The 17,827-nt window shown below is 53.0% G+C and overlaps 3 protein-coding genes and 1 long non-coding RNA gene across 4 annotated transcripts; 2 read left to right on the top strand and 2 right to left on the bottom strand.

Moving 5' to 3' along the window:
• LOC110408115 lies at positions 7-6,244 on the top strand. Its single transcript, XM_021416553.1, has 2 exons — positions 7-320; positions 462-6,244. The coding sequence occupies exon 2, from the start codon at positions 1,589-1,591 to the stop codon at positions 2,822-2,824; it is 1,236 nt and encodes a 411-aa protein (XP_021272228.1). The 5' UTR covers positions 7-320; positions 462-1,588; the 3' UTR covers positions 2,825-6,244.
• On the top strand, positions 6,309-7,836 carry LOC110408402. Its single transcript, XR_002444303.1, has 2 exons — positions 6,309-7,078; positions 7,458-7,836. It is a non-coding gene; the product is annotated as an uncharacterized LOC110408402 (long non-coding RNA).
• NSFL1C (NSFL1 cofactor) lies at positions 7,455-15,536 on the bottom strand. The gene is made up of 9 exons (XM_021417039.1): positions 15,383-15,536; positions 14,714-14,811; positions 13,741-13,815; positions 13,032-13,197; positions 12,584-12,676; positions 11,799-11,908; positions 11,216-11,353; positions 10,527-10,691; positions 7,455-9,514 (listed from the first exon to the last, which is right to left on the bottom strand). The coding sequence occupies exons 1-9, from the start codon at positions 15,482-15,484 to the stop codon at positions 9,352-9,354; spliced, it is 1,110 nt and encodes a 369-aa protein (XP_021272714.1). The 5' UTR covers positions 15,485-15,536; the 3' UTR covers positions 7,455-9,351.
• On the bottom strand, positions 15,626-17,787 carry LOC110408392 (tyrosine-protein phosphatase non-receptor type substrate 1-like). The gene is made up of 5 exons (XM_021417038.1): positions 17,667-17,787; positions 16,974-17,327; positions 16,569-16,883; positions 16,134-16,484; positions 15,626-16,042 (listed from the first exon to the last, which is right to left on the bottom strand). Exons 1-5 carry the CDS (start codon positions 17,743-17,745, stop codon positions 15,939-15,941), a joined length of 1,203 nt encoding a protein of 400 aa, XP_021272713.1. The 5' UTR covers positions 17,746-17,787; the 3' UTR covers positions 15,626-15,938.

Raw genomic sequence — 17,827 nt, 5'->3', positions numbered from 1 at the left:
CCCCCCGCCGCCATCTTGCCCGCTCCCCCCCTCCCGTCCTTCCCGCCCCGCCGCCATCTTGGCACCGCGCGGTTGCCGGGGAAACCGCGGGGCCCGCGCTCAGCCCCGCTCCCGTCCTTCACCCCTCACAGCCGCAGGGGCTGAGGGCCGTGCGTGTCACCGTCCCGCGGCACGGAGATGCGGCCCTGAGGGACGCGGGCAGTGGGCACGGTGGGGTTGGGGAGCTCGGAGCTCTTTTCCGAGCTGTGGTCCCCCCGCAGCGTGCTGTGCCGTGCGGGTCAGAGCCCTCCTCCTCCGGGCCCTTGTGATGGAACACGCAGGTTTGGACAAATCCACATGAAAAAAAGGCTTTCTTCTGGGAACAGTGATCACTTTCTTTTATTTTTTTTTCTCAAAAAAAGAGAATCTTTCCAGGCACGGAGTTCGTGCTTCAAAGCGTCCTATTTTCTCACTTTTTGTAGATGAACTTGAGCACCCACGAGGGAACAGAGGAGCTCCAAGGACAGCCACGGGACAAATGAAACCCCGGATTTTCAGCAAGTGCATTAAAATGGGGCACGAGGAAACACTTAAAACAGCGGATAACGGGATGAAACAAATCTTAATTGCTTCTGCTCCTTGCCCGTGTCTTTTAAATACTGAAGCACCAAGCTGTGGGTCTTTGCTTTGTTTTCCTGCTTTAAGCTATAGCGTTATTTCTTGCATTAATCTGTAATGCACAGCTCCTGCGTGTGGTCTGTGACTTTCCTCAGGCACCCTGTTGGTAGGGGAAGCCCATGAGACCTGAAGCTGAGGTGAAAGAAAATAAAGGGTGAGGAAAAGGGGCCTGCTGGCATCACGGAATCATAGAGCACCTCGAGTTGGAAGGGACCTGTAAAGATCATTGGGTCCAACTCCTGGCATCGCTGGGTTCCAAGCACCCCTCGCTGCTCAGGCCCAGCCATGGACTCAACGGGGTGCTCCCAGGAAACGTCCGTCAGAAAACAAAAGAGAAAAAGGGATGGGGAAAGGAAGCCTTTGTGCTTCTGAGAGATCCTTCGGGATCCAGACTTCTGCAGCCGTCCTGCAGATGCCCCGGTGCGTCTCCAGTGCACAGTCTCCCCCATCCATCGCAGCGCTGCACCGCAAGGCGCAAGGTTCACATTAATTCAGCGCGCAACCAGGGAGTGATTTGCTCAGATCCTGCCAGTGTGCACCAGGCTGGAGAGCTGCAAGGTCAACCAGCGGTCATGCACGGCTCCGGCCCTAAAAATAACCAGCTCCAGCGAGGCCGAGCGCAGTGGTGCTGCCGGCAGCAATGGCTGATCCCTCCTCTCCCCCCTCACTGTTGCCAGGAGAGACGTGGGGGTGCTGAGATCCTGCTGGGGGAGAAGAAGCTGTGGGATGGGGTTTGGGAGCAGATGAGCTGTTCCCAGTGTTCTGCCCTAACCTTCCATCCTGGCACAAGTGGGGATAAAATGGGAGCCCACAGCTGCCACCCACCCTGTGCTGCACGAGCTTTACACCCCAGGCTTGAACATTGCTCACGTTCCGAGAAATTCTAACCCTTTCCCCAGGAAAGGGCACTCTAAGCACAGAGAGGCATGCTATGCAGGTAGCATTTTCCTTAAAAATGTGGGTTTCTCTCAAAAGCAACCCCTGTGTTCTTTTTGCACACATGCCCACATGTTGGAGCATTGCTGTGAATCCAGAGGGGCCCTGCTCCACGGCACAGCAGAAGGGAGCAGCTCCTTTTTTCCAGAGCTGCTGGGACCTGCAGGAAGGCAGCAATGCAGCGCACAGCTGCCAGCATGGTGTCAGGGCCAGGGACAGTGGGACAAGGCGGTCAGGATGCAGCGAGGGCTTTGGGGACATGGAAACAGGAAACAACAGGAAACAAGAGCTTTCCCCGACACCAGCACATCCTGACAGCACAGCAAATCTGTGTCCGTCCTGGGGAACTCACCTGCTTCAGCCCCGGAGCTGTTCTGGGCACGCTGCTGGCTCACGGTCAGCCTGTTGGCCACCGTTGGCCTTTGGCCATAGGGACACACTGCTGGCTCACAGCCACCCGTTGGCCACCAGGACACCTGGGTGCTTGTCCACAGAGCTCCTTTCCAGCAGCTCAGCCCTCAACCTGTACTCATGTGTGTGGCTGTTCCTCCCCAGGCGCAGGACCCTGTGCTTGCTCGTGTTGAACCTCATCAGGTTCCTCTCTGCCCGGCTCTCAGCCTACCTGGCTCTCGCTGAATGGCAGCACAGCCTTCTGCTGAGTCACTCTCCCCAGCTTTGCATCATCCTTCCCTCTTCTGTTAAGCCCCACTCTAGCGGTTCACATTCTTCAGTCTTAAAATTTACAGGCTGCACCAGGCTTCAGGTAGCTGTGGCAGAGGCAGCCCAAGCAGAGAGAGACTGCAATAGGCAGCATCCAGGGCATCCCTATGGACCAGCACGGAAAGCACAAGGAACATTTCAGCGCTCAGCAAAAGGAGCGATGGCAAAACCTCTATTTTACTTGGCCGTGGTTGGCTTTAGCAAACACTGTACCAAGCCTCAAGCCTCTGGCAAGCACCCAGCAGCGACCTCCAGGCAGGGGCCCAGCTCCTTCCTGCACACACAGGGAGTGGTGCTGCCATGCCCTGCTCACAGCCCTGTGTGCTGCTCACAGCCAGAGCCAGGCCCCTGCACCGCAGAGCTCCGTCCCCGTCCCACAGCATTAGCCTGGCACCGCTGCCGTGGAGCACTTTGGAGTATTGTTTGCACAGCAGTTCCATTTCTAAAATTACAAAAGCGTTTCTCTCGGTTTGGTGGCAGCTTTTGTTCCCTCGATGCTCGCAGCAGGTAGAGCAGCACTCGGCACATCTCTGCCCGTTCCACTGCAAAGTCGGCAACAGCAGCACAAGGCAGAGCCGTGCTGTGACAGCGTGTTCCGAGCCTGAGTCACGCACTGCACACCCCCACAGTCCTGCTGAGCGCTGTGTGGGTGCAGGGCTGAGCGTGCACGTGGTGAACGCGTTCCCATGACGATGCAGCACCCCGGGATGCTGACCCTACCCCGCTGCAGACCGCTGTCCTCTGCGGCATTGCTCCATCCTATGCAGTTCAGCACCTTTGCACCTTCCTGGAAGCATGGCTGCATCCTTTGGTGGTACGTGGGGGCTTCCTCACCCCGAGCACTGATCAGAGCTGGATGGGGTTTGGAGAGGGTGTGTGCAGTGGGGTGGGAAGCCAGGGTGCGTGCAGTGCTGCAGGATAGCAGCTCGTGGGCTTTCTGAAGCTACATGGGGAAGTGCAGTGCTCTGCAAACATCAGGACCAGGTCCAGTGCTTCCTCCTCAACCCCTGGCTGCTGTCACACTGAAATCTTCAGGGTTTGGAGCAGGAGATGTTTGCCAAGCTCCAAACCACCCCACCAGCCGCTAGCTGAACCAAATGTGGGCACGGAGGGCAGCTGGAGCCACCAGGGAGCAGGATGGCAGTGTGTGTGGGGTGGGTTCTGCTGTGTGTTGCTGCCCCTCATCCCTAGGGGTTGCAGGAACAACAGGAACCCCACTCTGACTTCTTACCTGGGTTGTGGAACCCCTGTCCTCAGCTTTGCCCTCTCCCTAATGAGTGCAAAGCGTTGGTGCTGCCCACGCCCAGGACTGTCACAGAGCAGGAGGTGTGGGATGCATTTTCCTTTCTCTATTAAGCAAGATCTGTAATTATAAACCTCTTTCAGTTTGTGAGATCTCCCATGGCAATGCAGACCCCACGCAGTGTGTTTTAGCCCGGTCACAAGCCACTTGCCATTCTGAGCCCCCTTCCACAGCCCTTTCCCAGCCCGCAGAGCCCAGCAGTCTCTGTGACACAGCCACAAATTGCTCCTCCATTAGGAGCAGTGGGAGCCCGGTCGCTGCGTGGGAGCAGTTCCCAAGGCAGCAACGCTCCCACCATGCAGCTCCTGGCAAGCGAAGGCAGAAAGCAGCTGGAGGAGGCACGCGGCGATGGGCTGGCACAGAGGGGGCACACGTGGTCTCATCACTCAGCTCCATAATAAAGGGCCCTGAGGTTGGTCTCCATCGCTGCGTGTCAGAGCAGTGCACCCTCCCAGGGTACCAAGCGCACCGGGAGCATTCAGCCCGCGCTGCTCCACACCCACACCTGCAAGCTTCGTCCCAGCGCTGTTCAAAGCGTGTCATCTCCAGCTCAGCCTCCCCTCGGCCAGTGGGGGTTAATCAAAAAATCCCAAATTTCGCAGGCTGAGTCAGAACGCGGTTCATAAGCCGCAGCACAACTGAGTCAGCGGCATCTCTGTTCACTGTGATTTTACTGACAGCTCCGATAACAAATATCGCTCACACTGGACCACGGCCAGCACGGAGGGAGCCAAATCCCTGTCTCCCACCGGCGTATCTAAGCACACATCTCTATGAAAAAGCGAAATACATCTCTCCCCACCCAAGAGGAAAGGGGAAACTCGGTAGGAAACGTAAAACCTTGGGTTTAAGATTTTTTTTCTGGGCCGTTTTGTACCCACTCAGCAGACACGAGGCACCTTTTGAAGCTGCACTCAGCACTGAGTCCTCCTGCTCTTTGGCACCCATTTACTCTCCAGGTGCAAATAGCCGCGTTTTCTGCATACGCACCAAAAAGCCAACAGACAACCAACAGCCACCTCCCAAAGCAGCTGTGTCTATTGCTCCATGGCTGTTTCAGAGCATGATTCCCTCCAGTGCAGGAAAAGCTTTATTTGTGCTCTGCTCATCTCCTCCTCAAGCCCCCCCCTGGCCCCCTGTTTTGTTTTGGTTTTTTTTTGCATTGCTCAGTGCCTTGTGCAAGCCAGCCTTCCCCGTGAGGTCTAGACAGGATGTCCCGATGGCTGCTGCAGCACGGGGAGCGCGCATCCTGCTCTGCGTGAGCTCAGCCTGGTGCCAGGGGAACAGCTTTCAGGCAACGGCACCGAGCTCTCACACTGCTGCTAGGCAGGCTGGCAATGAGCTTTCTAAGAACACTGCACAAGATCGAACCAAAGCAGCACATCAAGGAGCAAGAGGATGATGCCTCTTCCATCTCCGTGCTGATCTTTTGCTAACTGTTGCTTAGAAATAGGTAGGAAGAGAACGCAGCAGTGCTGCATCTGTCCCCATTATTCTGTTTCATGAATGCTCCCAGCAAAAGGCTCAGAGAAGCCAAAGCTCTGCAGCTTAAGAAACAATGTCATGTTTGAAATTACTGCAAAGGAAAGTTCCTTTCCTGAGAACCCCATTCCCCACTGCAGAAACACGAGATCTTATCTCTGAAGGCAGCCCAAGGCCCAGGAATGCACGCTTCAAGCAGCTCCAGTGCAAGCCCTCAGCTTCCTGTAGGAAACTCTGACTGACAAGGGAAGGCAGCCCCACTGAAAAAAAATCCAGAGCCTGCAGACGGGAATTTTTTGGCAGAGAAGCCGATGGCAGCAGTTGGATGTGCTCCACTGGCAAGTGCTTTCCAGGCCTCCCTGCCTCGGCTGCTCTCACTCCCCAGCACAGCTGCTGCTCTGGGGGGTACTTGACACAGGAGCTGTTTGGCTGCTGAAGATGTGTCCTGTTGCATCATTAATAATATGCACTCTCTGTAGAGCTGCGTAATTGGGAGATTGTAGAATCATTGAGGTTGGAAAAGACCTCTCCGATCCCCAGGTCCAACCCCAGCCCACCCCTCCGTGCCCACTGTCCCTCAGTGCCACATCTCCTTGGTTCTGGAGCTCACCTGGATGGTGCCACGTGTCTGTGGTTCAAGCACCAGCGGGAACGCCCAGGCTGGTAGGAAAAGTAACCTCACTGGGCCATGAAATCTGCCCTTTGAAATCACCAGTCACCAAACGCAGCAATGGGACACACACCCGCTGCTGCCCCAGGCTCCAGCGCAGGTATCACGGCCAACCCCGTGGCAGTGGGCTTTGAAGAAAGCCCTGCACACCTCGCTTTGTGTGACTGCGGCACCGATCCCCCCAAGCCAGTTTTCCACGGTAACTACATTCAAGAAACATCAGCTCAAGGTCCTTGTTCTCGATAACAAAGGATGGAAAGCGGCGCTGCTTTCAAAGGAAAACACACCCGGCTGGACATCCGACATCAGCCCAGGAGCAGCTGACGTCCTTGTAATCACGGCTCCAAATAAATGCAGCAGGGATCTGCAGACCCACCCAGTGATATGTCACTGCATGAAGGTTGCTTCCTCCTTCTGGAAAGACTGAGTGGCATCCAGCATCGAGGAGCCAAGATTAAATTAAACAATCGATTAGAAACAAAGGCAACAAGAATATATATATATATATATATGTATATATACATACATAGACACCCTTTTCTGGCTGTGGGTATGCCCGCTGGGACTTCTTGCTCCCTATCTCTTGTCACTGCTTCTATTTCCCATAGCAGCTGAGCTGCCTGAGCCCTGTGCTGGCACAAGGCAGCCACGCAGCGATCTGGGCTGTGAATGGTTCACCCAGATGAGCAGCTGGAGGCACAGCAATACCTAGAAATTGCAGCACCTGCATCTGGAAACGGGTGAACGTACACCTAGACATAGATTCACCTACACCTACGGATGAGTGTACTTACATCTAAACATAGATTCACCTACACGTGGGAGAACCTGCACCTGGATGTAGGTGAACATATACCTAGACGTAGATGAACCCACACCTAGAGATGGGTGTGCCTGCAGCAGGGCACTGAAACACTGCCTGAGCAGAGGCACCGGAGGAGCAGAACTGCCGGGTCCGGCAGGAAACGTGGAGCAGGAAACATCCGACAGCCAGCACAGCAACAGGGAGAGCAGGCAGAGCTCCCAGGAAGTTGTGCAAAGCAGCTTCGGAGAGGAAACGCTCTCAGAAGGCACTTTCTGTAAGACTTGGCAACGCAGACACGTGAAAAGGAAGAGGAAGAAACAACGAACTGCATAGGAAGGGGAAGAACAAAAAAGGAAGAGGTCCTACAGATTCCAGCCTGAGGAAGGGAAAGCTGCTGAAACACAGCATTCCGTGAAAAACTCGGTTACAGGGGAAAGCATCGGAGCGCGGTCAGAAAGCTGAGCTGCATCCTCCACAGAAATCGAAAGGAAGCAATTTTTTTCACGTGAGATACAGAGCTCTGCCTCGACATCGGGGTGTGGAAGTCGGCAAAGATGCAGCGAGAAGTCCTCGGTGGGGGGGGGGGGGGGGGGGGGAAGAGAAAAAAGATCCCGAAGCGAAACGGCTCTGCAGGAACGGAGAGCTCCGGGCACAGCAGCGCGGCCCGGGGAGAACGGAACGCAGCTCCCGCTCCGGCCACGGCAGCACTGCCACCCTCCGGCCCCGGGGAAAAAAGGCTTCGCCGGGCCGGGAGCCCTGTGGGGGGGGGCACGTCGGGTGTTAGGAACAGTTTCTTCTCGGAATGAGCGCTCAGCTATCGGGACGCGCTGCCCGGGGGGCGGTGGGAGCGCCCCGGCTGAATGCTCTCGCACTGGCTCACGCAGGTGACTCAGTGGTCACGATGGAGCGCATCCAAGGGCTGCAGGTTGGGAGAGCCCGCCTTCACCTGCCAGAAAACGGCTTACAGAACGACGCCAAAAGGCTTTTCATCTCATTTAGCTGAAGGCATCGCCGCGCTGGGAAGGCTGCTAGCTGGGGGAACCCAGAACGGTACGAGTAGATGGCAGCACATGCATCATCCAGAACGAGAACAGATGGTAGCCACTGCTAGAAAGGGTCAAATGCTGTTTTTCTGTTTTCCCAGCCTTTAATGGTTGTTTTCACAATAATTTACAAATATGCTGTTACGCACGCTGTATGTCCACTTAGTAATGAAAAATCTAAATTAATTCAACTTGCTATATTAAAAAAAAAAAAACACCAGCCTTTGCTGAGCTCTGCTGCCTGCTCCTGCAGTTCTGCATTAACACATCCAGCCAAGCGAGTTCCTCGTGCTGAACCTGCCCAACCTGCCCGCCCTCCCCTGCTGCACGCACCTGGAGCTCGCTGTGCTCGCAGCAGAGCTGGAAGCTGCACAGCACGGGATGCCCTTCCAGCACAGCAACCACACGGCTCCCGGCCGACAAAGGCAGGGCCCAGACAGGACTGCACGCCCCGATGCCTCCCACAGCTGCAGCCCAACCTTTCCCACAGGACGCTGCAGATGTCAGTGCAGCTCCCAGCTAGCTGGTAGCGAAATGCCTACGGCCTTCTAAAGTTCTGCTCCAAAGCAGAATTGAAAGCGTGCTGCAGATCAGCGAGAAGTGCCGTGGCACAACACTAGATGGCAACTTGCACACATCGTGCTGTAGCAGCACCGCCAGCCCATCCTTTAGGAGCAATGAATTCACCCACAGCATTCTGTCCAAAGGAAGGAAATGGAGACTTGAGTCCAAGACACATTGTGCAGAGCAAAGCTGGAGCGCTCCAGGTGCTGAGCTATGTGGGCCTCAGCAAAGGAAATCAGTCAGAGGGTACTACAGCCTCGAGCTTTTCACCTCAGCTGTTTCCAACACACAGTAATTCACCTTAAAATTTGCTTTCCAGTAAGATACTGTTTGCCTTGTAGTTTCAGTCATTTCGAGCCGATTCAGCTTTGCGCCTTCCTTAGAAAAAAAAAAAAATCAGCAGGATGTTGGGTTTCTCAAGGAAATGCAACACAGCAGAATAAAACTGCAGTCGGTCAGCCTGGTCTGCTGGAGAAAGTGCTGGCAGAGCGGGTGGGTCCTGTAATGAACACCCTAAGTGTTCTGCTGAAGGAAGGAACGTCAGGACTTTCCCTCCACAACAGCCCAGCAGTGCTGACCTTTGCACCTGCACGCACACATCAGTTTTCCCCACACTGAGCAACAACTGTTTCACAAAGATTTCCCCCGCAGCACTTCCACAGTGGCGTAACCATTATCCTGACAGCAACATCACCCATTCCTGTACATTTATATCTAATGTGCAAAAAAATAAGAGTTGCAGCAGCCCCTGGAGAGGGCAGAGTAACAGATTGTGAAGAGCATCTGACTGGCACAGAGGGAAACTGCTCCCTGGGAACTCCCTTCCCCCTCGCCTTCTTCCCCTCTAAAGAGCACAGGAACACATTCCACAAAGGTAACTGAAGTCTCCTGGGAGAATCTGGGGCTCAGCAGGCTGCATCTCCTTTGAAAACAGGTTCGTTTCCTTTATTTATTTTAAAGTCCACTGATCATCACCAAAAAAAAAAAAAAAACAACCAAAAAAAAAAAAAAACCCAAAGGAAATGCAACTAAAGAGAAAAGAGTCCAACCAAGACCTAAGAACCCAGAGCTACAAGTAGATGTGAGCCTGTGCTTGCACAATGCAGGTGCACGCACGGATGGGACGATGCACGCGCACTGCGAGCAGGCGTGTAGCGAGACACGGGTTCCTTTATGTTAACCGCTGAACAATGACAGCGTTGAGCAGGTTGGCTTCCTTCAGGGTCTGGTTCTCGTCAGTCAGCTCTTTATTTGGGAAGGTGGTCATGAGGACGAAACTGGTTGCTGCCATTGCTGGCCGGGCATCTGCTATGAAGAGCCGGATGTCACGGATCCTGTCCAAAGGGATCAAACACACAAAGGTTATTCTGTTATTCAACAACTTGTCGAAGTGAACAACAAAAGCCTAAATTCACTCTTTCTGGAGTGTGCAACCCTGCACTCACTGCACTTGTTTGCCAGGTAACAATGTTGGCTGCAGCCAGACAATCCTATGATTTAAGATACTTTTCCATAGGCTCCTGTTTAGAGAAATAAGCTACTTTCTAGGTTAAAGAATTCCACCTAAATGTTCTTTTACATTGTTCAACTTCTATGGTGTAAGCAACGATTTGAAACTGAAGGGTTCTGAGCCCTTCAAGATGATCAGATCAATACATTGCTCAACACTAACTGCTATAAGAAACTGCACTCATCACACGCTGCGTAACCCACACAGCCTCAGCTCCCAAGGGCAGTCACAGCAGTGACACCGGATCCATCTCCCGCACCTGATCCCAGAGGATCGTTTTTGTAACTTTTTGAAACAAGCTCAATCTCTTACAGAAACTTGAGGAATGAGTACGGACAAACAGGCACTCTCTGCAAGATGAAGGAAGCAAGAAGAACAGAACTCTAAGGAAGCAGCAGGGTATGTAAGCCAGCTTCGTTCACCAGAGGGAACTGAACTGTTTAAGAGCACCCCTCAGTGCTACGTTCAGTACACAGGGAATAACCCAGCTGAAAAGTCTGAATTGAGAGAATAACTGCACCAATTCCTGAATACCTCATAGTTTCACAATTTTTTTTTGTAGATGTTAAAGAAAGCTCTCCTGATGATACTGAAGCTCCAAAGTGCATTATCACCAGCCACTATCCACCACTATTTGGAAAGAAACCCTATCTTTCCAACAGGAAATGTCTGCCTTAAAACCCCACAACTTTAATGCTATTCATCTATACAGAAGGATCCCCAGGGTTCCCTTTAGCAAGCTAGCCAGGATTTTACTATCTGCTACATCTAAGCACAATTTGCAGCGTCACTCAGCCTTCCCAGTTAGTAACCCATGTTTCCTGCTGCCCTTATACCTGTGATTGTGATTAAATTTCTGGACCAGTCGCCCACCATCAGCAAGCCGGATTTGGATGTTGGTGACGGGCTCCGACTCATCGATAGCGATGGCAGAACTGGCTTTGGCTTCATTCTCTGCCTGCTGGGCTGGTGAGCTGGTGCTCAACACCTGAGGGGCGGTGCTGAGAACAGAAGACACAAAAAGGTGTTAAAAACCAAACTACTCACCTGACAGTAATGTGCCGGCGCTCAGACTGTGAGCTTATCGCCTGCTGGGCCCAGCCAACGAGGTTCCTCACCAAGAGGTGCCAATGGAAGTTGGAAATGAGAATTTAGGAATCAGCTAGCAAGGTGGCAAGGCAGTGGGCATTCATCTGTAACTTCACCCACACCATTACCTCTTAGAGCACCGCATCTTGGTTCTTCATACCCCCACAGGAACAGCAGTAATACAATCAGGAGACCCTGCTTCTATGTGACATATCACAGTGGTTCCAAACTGGAGATGTGCCTCTCGCCATTAAGAGAATGAGCCCACAGTACACATCACTGAGCCTCATTTCCTTCTCCTATAGCAACACCTCACGTATCACAGGCACTCAGTACCTTCTCTTCAGAAAGATGAATCAATAAGCTCATCCCACAAAACCTCATAATTGACTCTCAACCACACACACACAGCAAAGCAGAGCTTCTGCTTTCTCACCTGCCCAGCTTCTGTCCTTCTCCAGTAAAAGCTTTGAAGACAGTTTTAGGTTTCACATACTCCTCATCACGGTGATCCTCCATATCCAGGTTCACCTGCCCGCCTCGCGCTAACCTGCGCAGCTCTGCTGGGACTTCCCTGCAAAGAGAGTGTCTGAAGGAATCCGCCCAGAGAAGCGAGTAAGAAGAGTGCCAAGAAAGCTGCAGGCACAGGATCTGCTGCAGCCAAAAACCTTTGGAATTTCATGTACTCTTGTTTAACTAACAAGGCAGGTGTACACCTCCCCATCGACAGGCACAAGCTCAAGGTTACTTTTCCCTGGCCCTCACCTGGAATGACATGATGCATCAGAAATTCTCAGCCCAAATACAAAAGTCTGGCTGTTCACTTTGAAACATCAAGACCCCATAGAAACCAAGGCAACTGCCCATTTATCTAAAGTAAATCTTCAAGTCTGCTTTCCTAAAGTTTTCATATTAAGAATTTAGCCCTTATAAGAAAGCTCAGGTAAAATGTGACATAGATCCATGAACACCTGTGTTTCAGAATATGGATTTTCTTTCACTCCCCTCTTACTACATACCCTCGGCGGATATCATCGAGAAACTGGGCATTGGATGGATCCTGGTAGCTTCTCAGTTCTCCGCTGTCCAGACTGAATCCACTCTTCCAGAGCTTCAGTACAACATGCACCTGCAGTATTCCCCAGACAACAATTAGTTTTACTGAAACATCTTAGTAAGAGCAACTGGATGCAAAATGAAAAGCTGCTGACTGGCAGAGGAACTTCAAGCGGCAGAAAACATCCCAGCAATGTTCTGCTGCATTGATGTAGTGAGAAAAGAAAAAAGCACTGGCTATGTAACAATCATTCATCAGTTCCTACACAATGACAGCACAGACCCCTTTCTGATAAGCACAGTTGAAGAGCCAAGTGTTAGACAAGGAGCCTAAACCAAGCTCCCACCAAGGCCTAGATGGATATTTGCTCACAAAGCAGAAAGGGTCCTTGCACTGATGCTATTAGTTCCGCATCTCTTCAACAGATAAAGCTTTATCACCCAGTGCTCTCTGCACTCTATTTCTTACAATCAGTATGTTCATACTGCAGAGGCTGAGAAAAGATTCCTGTGTTTCTAAGGAACACTCAGGTAATCAACATTCATTGGAAAAACTACTGCATAAGACCCAAGCACGTGCATTTCTTTTTTCCTCCAATCAGAAATCCTACAAGAAGCAGAATTTATTGTATTTCCATCCGCCTGAGTTTCTATCTTTGTAATTTGTAGTTCTCTGGCTCACAAGCTCTGTAGTTACAGTAGAGAAATCCCCCAGGTGACCACTACAAAACAACACAAAGATACTCACATCCTGAACAGAGTTCTGCCTCCTCTCTCCTGCCACATAGGCAGACTCTTCCTCTGGAGTAGCCCCAAGGCGATATCCTCCCCCTGCAAAAGGCTGCAGAAGGGGCAGGCAAAGAGGTTACAGGATGACACGCACTCAAGACAGCTTGCTTCCCTTTCCCCAACATCATTCTGAGGGAAAGCAGAGGGCTTCGAAGTATCAGCAACATTTGCTATCCCTCAGGCACAGTGACCAGCTTGGACTACTTAATAAATATGGCACAAAGCAGCTTTTCTTACCACTGTGACATGTAAACTAGAGCTGCACTAACACAGGAGTCCAGATTCAGATGTTCCTTTAAGATAGTTTTAGTACTCCACAGGACCAAACAGCTGTCACAGTGGGAGCCACACATCGATAACTCCAACAGAAAAAGAGGGAAAAGAAGGAAGAACTCATCGCTCCTCACTTTAGGCTTGCTCGTCTCGCCACTGCTTTTGGCTGCCCGATCCACTGCCACTGCACCGTGCTCCTTTGCTCCTTTGAACAGATCCTCCACAAGCTCATTGGGACTCTTCTTCCTTGGAGGACCAACAATCTGTTGTCCACTTCTCTCTGAGCCACCAGCGTAAAACCTAGACAGAAAACACACCACCTCTGTGTAGGACCAGACCACAGCTCCTACAGGAGACGCATGTGATAGGATCTGGCATATTTATACCAGGATTTAGCAACAGGTTGTTACTTACGAAGGAAATAACTGGTATTTTGAGGGAAGGCAAACATTAATTGTACACTGAAAGATCACCACACACAACAGGACTAAGTGGGAAGCAATGAATGCGCAGTCAGTGAAGTGCAATTAAGCACTTGTGGAAGATTGGGTTTATTAGCTTCCAGCTGGCTTGTAACACATCCAGAGCAAGCTCACAGCTGACTGCAGAGGACCAGGTGGCCTACCTACACTGAGCAACCTTAAGCTGCATCAGTTCCATTCAATTTACCTTGCTTGTAAAACTTCAGAGCATTTCACTACTTACAGTTGACCTAAGATTTTTCAGTACAGGAATTGCATATCTACTTAAATCTGCTTTAAAAAAAAACCTGTACACAAGCAGCAAGCCACCACAGAACAGCAAGGATAAACACACAGGTTGTAAGACTAACTGAAAACTCACCGCTGTCCCTCTTCTTCTTCATCATCATCCTCCTGTGCATGAACAAGGTCTCTAAACGACGTTACTCGATGGTCACTGCAAAAGTCAATCAAAGTACATGGGCCCCACGACACACTTCAACCACATGAGCAAAAGTTCCTGAGCACAGCATGTTAGCTTGACTCTGTTCTACTTTCAGGGTCTGACTCATGCGAAATCACACGTCAGCAGTGGTGTAACTGAGCAGTGAATAATGTTCTTGAACCTCTGTGCTGATCACATCAACAGAAAACAAATGAGTGCAGGCCCAGCAGAAGAGTTAACTCTTCAGTCATCTTCCTTGCTCACGTACTGAATTTTGTTGCCTCTTTGAAGAAGTAGTCATTCCCAAACACCAGTTTCTCTTCCAGACCCCAGTCAAGTCAAGCCACCAAGAACACTCCTGTGATTCAAACTGAAATCCAATTCTTCTGCAATTTGAAATTTATTTCAAATTCTGAAATGAGAGCACTTTGCCTTCACAGTACTTTGAAACTAGATAGCTTTTCCTTACTGCACAGGGACTTGGTAAGGCCCAATTAACTTTCCTTGCAAAATGCTTATCAGACAAGGGGCAACAGAAAATTAGGAAACGTTTCTCCTGTGGAGATACAGCTTGCTTAAATGAAAGAGTCACTGACCGTGCCATTGCCTTCTAACCCCAGAACACAAATCCAGTTTTTCCTGAGCAGTGAAGCAAGTCATTCAACCGATCTTTGGATCAGTTGTGCAATAAGGCCCGTGCTTGCAATATGGAAGTGCTATTGTTTTCATAACTTCTAGAGAGCCATATGAGGTGAAGTAGCTCTAAAAGCATAACTATTTATTCTGAAAATCAGCAAACACCAATGCTTTAAATAGAGTATGGGCATTTTTTTTAATGTAATTTGTTTTCACAACGAGGCTTACAACCCCTTGCTGAACAAACCAGCTCAAACTGAAGCTCTCTGCTCACCTGGCTGCAGTGCCTCTGGATACAGAGCTGGGTGTCGGCTGGGGGAGAGTCAGAATGTCCTCGTCACCCCCGTCCTCGTAGAAACTGGCAAGGGCAATCTGAAATGGAACACGGCAGGAGCGTTTCAGGAGGAGAGCAAACATTCCAGAGCAATAGATCAAACACACGCATACACTAATAACATAACTGAAGGTTCTGTCACATTGGAATTCTCGAGACACGCTGACTAAGGCTATTTTATGGGCTTTTCCCCTTTGGATGTCCCAGCAAAGACAGGACGCTGCCAGCTGTGCTGTTTGGGTTTGCTAGGTGAGGACATGACCACTGTATGCATTATCTTCCCGAACCGAGGCCATTGTTTCTAAGGGGCTATGCTACAACTAATGCTCTGGAACAGCCCCCAGAGCACTGAGGGTTCACCGCGAACCTCAACAAAACCCTCGCCCTGTGTTAATAAGCTGATTATGCTCGAGTTAATGAGATAACCGGATCCAAATCGAGGTCCGGACCCGTGAAAACAGCAGAACCCGGCCCTGGTGAGCCGCTGAGGGCCGAGGGGGCGGCGGGCCGAGGCCTGAGCCCGCAGGAGGCCGAGCTGAGCCCCGCACCGCCCGGCACGGCCCCGCCTCAGGCGCGGCTCCGCACGCAGCCGGGGCGGAGCAGGGCTACCTGGAGGTCCCAACCGGCGGACTCGAGGAAGAACCGCGCTCGCTCCTCCTCAACGCCCGTCACGGCAACGAACTCCCTCAGCGCCTCCTCCCGGTCCGCCATCTTGCCGCGGTGCAGCGCTCAAACCGCTCCGGGTCCCGCACTCCGCCCCGCCCCGCCGCGGTGTACTCCACAAAGCGCTCCGGGTGGGAAACGCGGCCCCGGCCCGCCCCGCTCCTCCCCACAGCGCCCCCCTGCGGCCCGGCGGGATGCGGCCCCGGGCTGCGTCGCCCCGCTCCCTGCCTCGACGTCCCCGTAAGAAAACACCGCGAGGATGAATTTGGCAAAATGTTGTATTGAAACGAAGATGCTGGCACGCGTTGGTGTGGAGCTGAAGATTTCGCATCGATTTTCTCTTAAACATTCGCGCAGCAAAGCAGCGGGGAACGCGAGGGTGCAGGCGGGGCCCAAACCGACCGTTGTGGGTGCGGTGCGAGCGGGGCCCGGGGCTGCGAAGCTCTGAGGAAGCGCTCTCGGAGGCCGCTCCCGTCCCGGCTGGGGCTCTGCCCGGCGCTGCTCAGGGCCGGCTGCGCTTGAAGAGGAAGAAGAGAACGATGGCGAGGAGCACCTTCTCCAACAGCAGGCCGAGCCATATGCCAGGGCTGGACAGGAGAATGGCACCTGTGTGGGTAGATGCATGAGTGTGGGGCATGGGGTACGCAGCCCGCAGACCCCTGAGCTCCGCCCAGCTTGCCCTGCAGCTCTCACGCACTGTTGTCTCCGGTGCAGCTGTCGCTGGGTCCCCACTGGGCTGGGGCAGCGATCCGCAGGGTGCCCGTGCTGGAGATGGGCTTCAGGTTCTTGAGCACCACCCGGCAGGTGAACCTGGAGCCATTCTTCTCCTCTCCCGCCTGCACCGTCACCGTGCTCTTCAGCTCATACAAGCCCCGGGAGGTCTCCCTTGGCCGCGTGGTGCTCCCCGCGTTCGTCTCCGTCCCGTTCTCCAGCCAGGTGACGGTCGCAGGTCCCGGGTAGAAGCCCCGCACATGGCAGGTGAAGTTCACCGTCTTGTTCACCTCCACGGCGCCCGGCGGTGCAGCGACCACAGACACGTTGGGGGGAACTGGGAAGAGAAGCAGCGCCTGGAACCGGCGTCCCGGAGCCCACGGCCCAGCCCTGCCCCAGCCCCACGGCTGTGAGCTCTCACCTCGCAGGGCCTGGCGCAGCGCGTACGTCCTCCTCAGCGGGTCCGCCAACGTGATGTGCTGCACCTCGCAGGTCAGCTCCGAGCGGATGTCGTCCTCACGCAGCGTCACCTGTATGGTGCTGGACATGTTGTAGGAGGACCTGGACAGCTCTGGGGTGATGTTGGGTGGCTCAGCTTGAACTGAAACGCTGTTCTTGAGCCATTTCACCTGGATGTCACGGGGGAAGAACCCTGCAGCACTGCAGGTGAAGGGCACCGACTGCCCCGGCACCGCTCGGCGACTCGGCCCCGACATGACCGGCTCGGAGGGTCTGGCTGTGGGAGAAGCATTGGCCCATCAGGGAGCGTCCTGCCCCTCCCAGCCCCACAGGAGAGCCCACCAGGACAGGCTGGGAACCCACTCACCGTGCACCGACACCTCCGTGCCCTCGCCGCTCTTAAACACCTCTTCACCATCGATGACTTTGATAAACTTCACGCAGTAATAGGTGCCGGCGTCCTCAAGACGGACATCCCTGATGTGGATGGTGAAGTCTGTGTTGGACTCATCGACTGCCCTCGTCACACGGGGTGGGAAGGGGCCTTTAAGATCATAAAAGGTCTGACTGCTGCTGCCCGAGCCCTTCAGCCACTTCACAGGGCCAATAGGACCCAATCCAGACACTGTGCAGTTCAGAGTCAGCGTCTCCCCCGTGGCCATCACCACTGGGCCCTGGGACTGCTGCAGCTTGAAGTCTGGATACTTCTGGGCACCCGCACCTGGCAACAGTGAAAGGAAATTTTGAGGCTGGCAAGAGGCTCTAGAGTCAGGGTGCAACATAGGGCCTTGCTAGACTCCAGAGCAGGAGGCAGAGAGATGTCCCCATCCCTCACCCCCCACGGCATGGGACTGCATGGTGACACTGCACTGTGGGACAAAGACAACAGGTAGTTGGATATTGTCAAATAAAGAAAAGTGCTTGGCTGGGGATAAAAGCAAGCTGTAAGATGGGAGATAATAACCCCAAATATCTGTAGGCTCAAAGAAGGGTTGCCCTGCCAGCAGCAGTGGGAGTGCATCTTGGGAAAGGCTGCAGCTGTGCAGGACCACACACTCACCTGGGTCTTTCTGGTGCAGGAGTAGCACCAGGCAGGTGAGCAGCAGTGCCTGCAGTTCCAGAGTCATGGTGAGTGCCATGTTCTACTACCTGCTGCTGTGACTCAGTGTGGCTCAGAGTGGTGGGGCCCCAGGCTCTCTTCCTGCTGAAACGGGAAGGTAG

Source organism: Numida meleagris, chromosome 19 (genome assembly GCF_002078875.1).
Source record: "Numida meleagris isolate 19003 breed g44 Domestic line chromosome 19, NumMel1.0, whole genome shotgun sequence".
Taxonomy (NCBI): Eukaryota; Metazoa; Chordata; class Aves; order Galliformes; family Numididae; genus Numida; species Numida meleagris.
Note: the sequence above shows the minus strand (reverse complement) of the source record. Positions and strands in the feature narration are given on the sequence as shown.

Excerpts from the sequence above, each read along its gene's own strand:
- LOC110408392 (XM_021417038.1), bottom strand. The coding sequence starts at position 17,745 with ATGGCACTCACCATGACTCTGGAACTGCAGGCACTGCTGCTCACCTGC. Across the intron at positions 17,328-17,666 it reads CCTGCACCAGAAAGACCCAG|GTGCGGGTGCCCAGAAGTAT; the intron begins GTGAGTGTGTGG and ends CACTGTTGCCAG. Across the intron at positions 16,884-16,973 it reads CACGGAGGTGTCGGTGCACG|CCAGACCCTCCGAGCCGGTC; the intron begins GTGAGTGGGTTC and ends CTTCTCCCACAG.
- NSFL1C (XM_021417039.1), bottom strand. The coding sequence starts at position 15,484 with ATGGCGGACCGGGAGGAGGCGCTGAGGGAGTTCGTTGCCGTGACGGGC. Across the intron at positions 14,812-15,382 it reads CCGCCGGTTGGGACCTCCAG|ATTGCCCTTGCCAGTTTCTA; the intron begins GTAGCCCTGCTC and ends GTTCCATTTCAG. Across the intron at positions 9,515-10,526 it reads AAATTTAATCACAATCACAG|GATCCGTGACATCCGGCTCT; the intron begins GTATAAGGGCAG and ends CCCTTTGGACAG.
- LOC110408115 (XM_021416553.1), top strand. The coding sequence starts at position 1,589 with ATGCAGGTAGCATTTTCCTTAAAAATGTGGGTTTCTCTCAAAAGCAAC.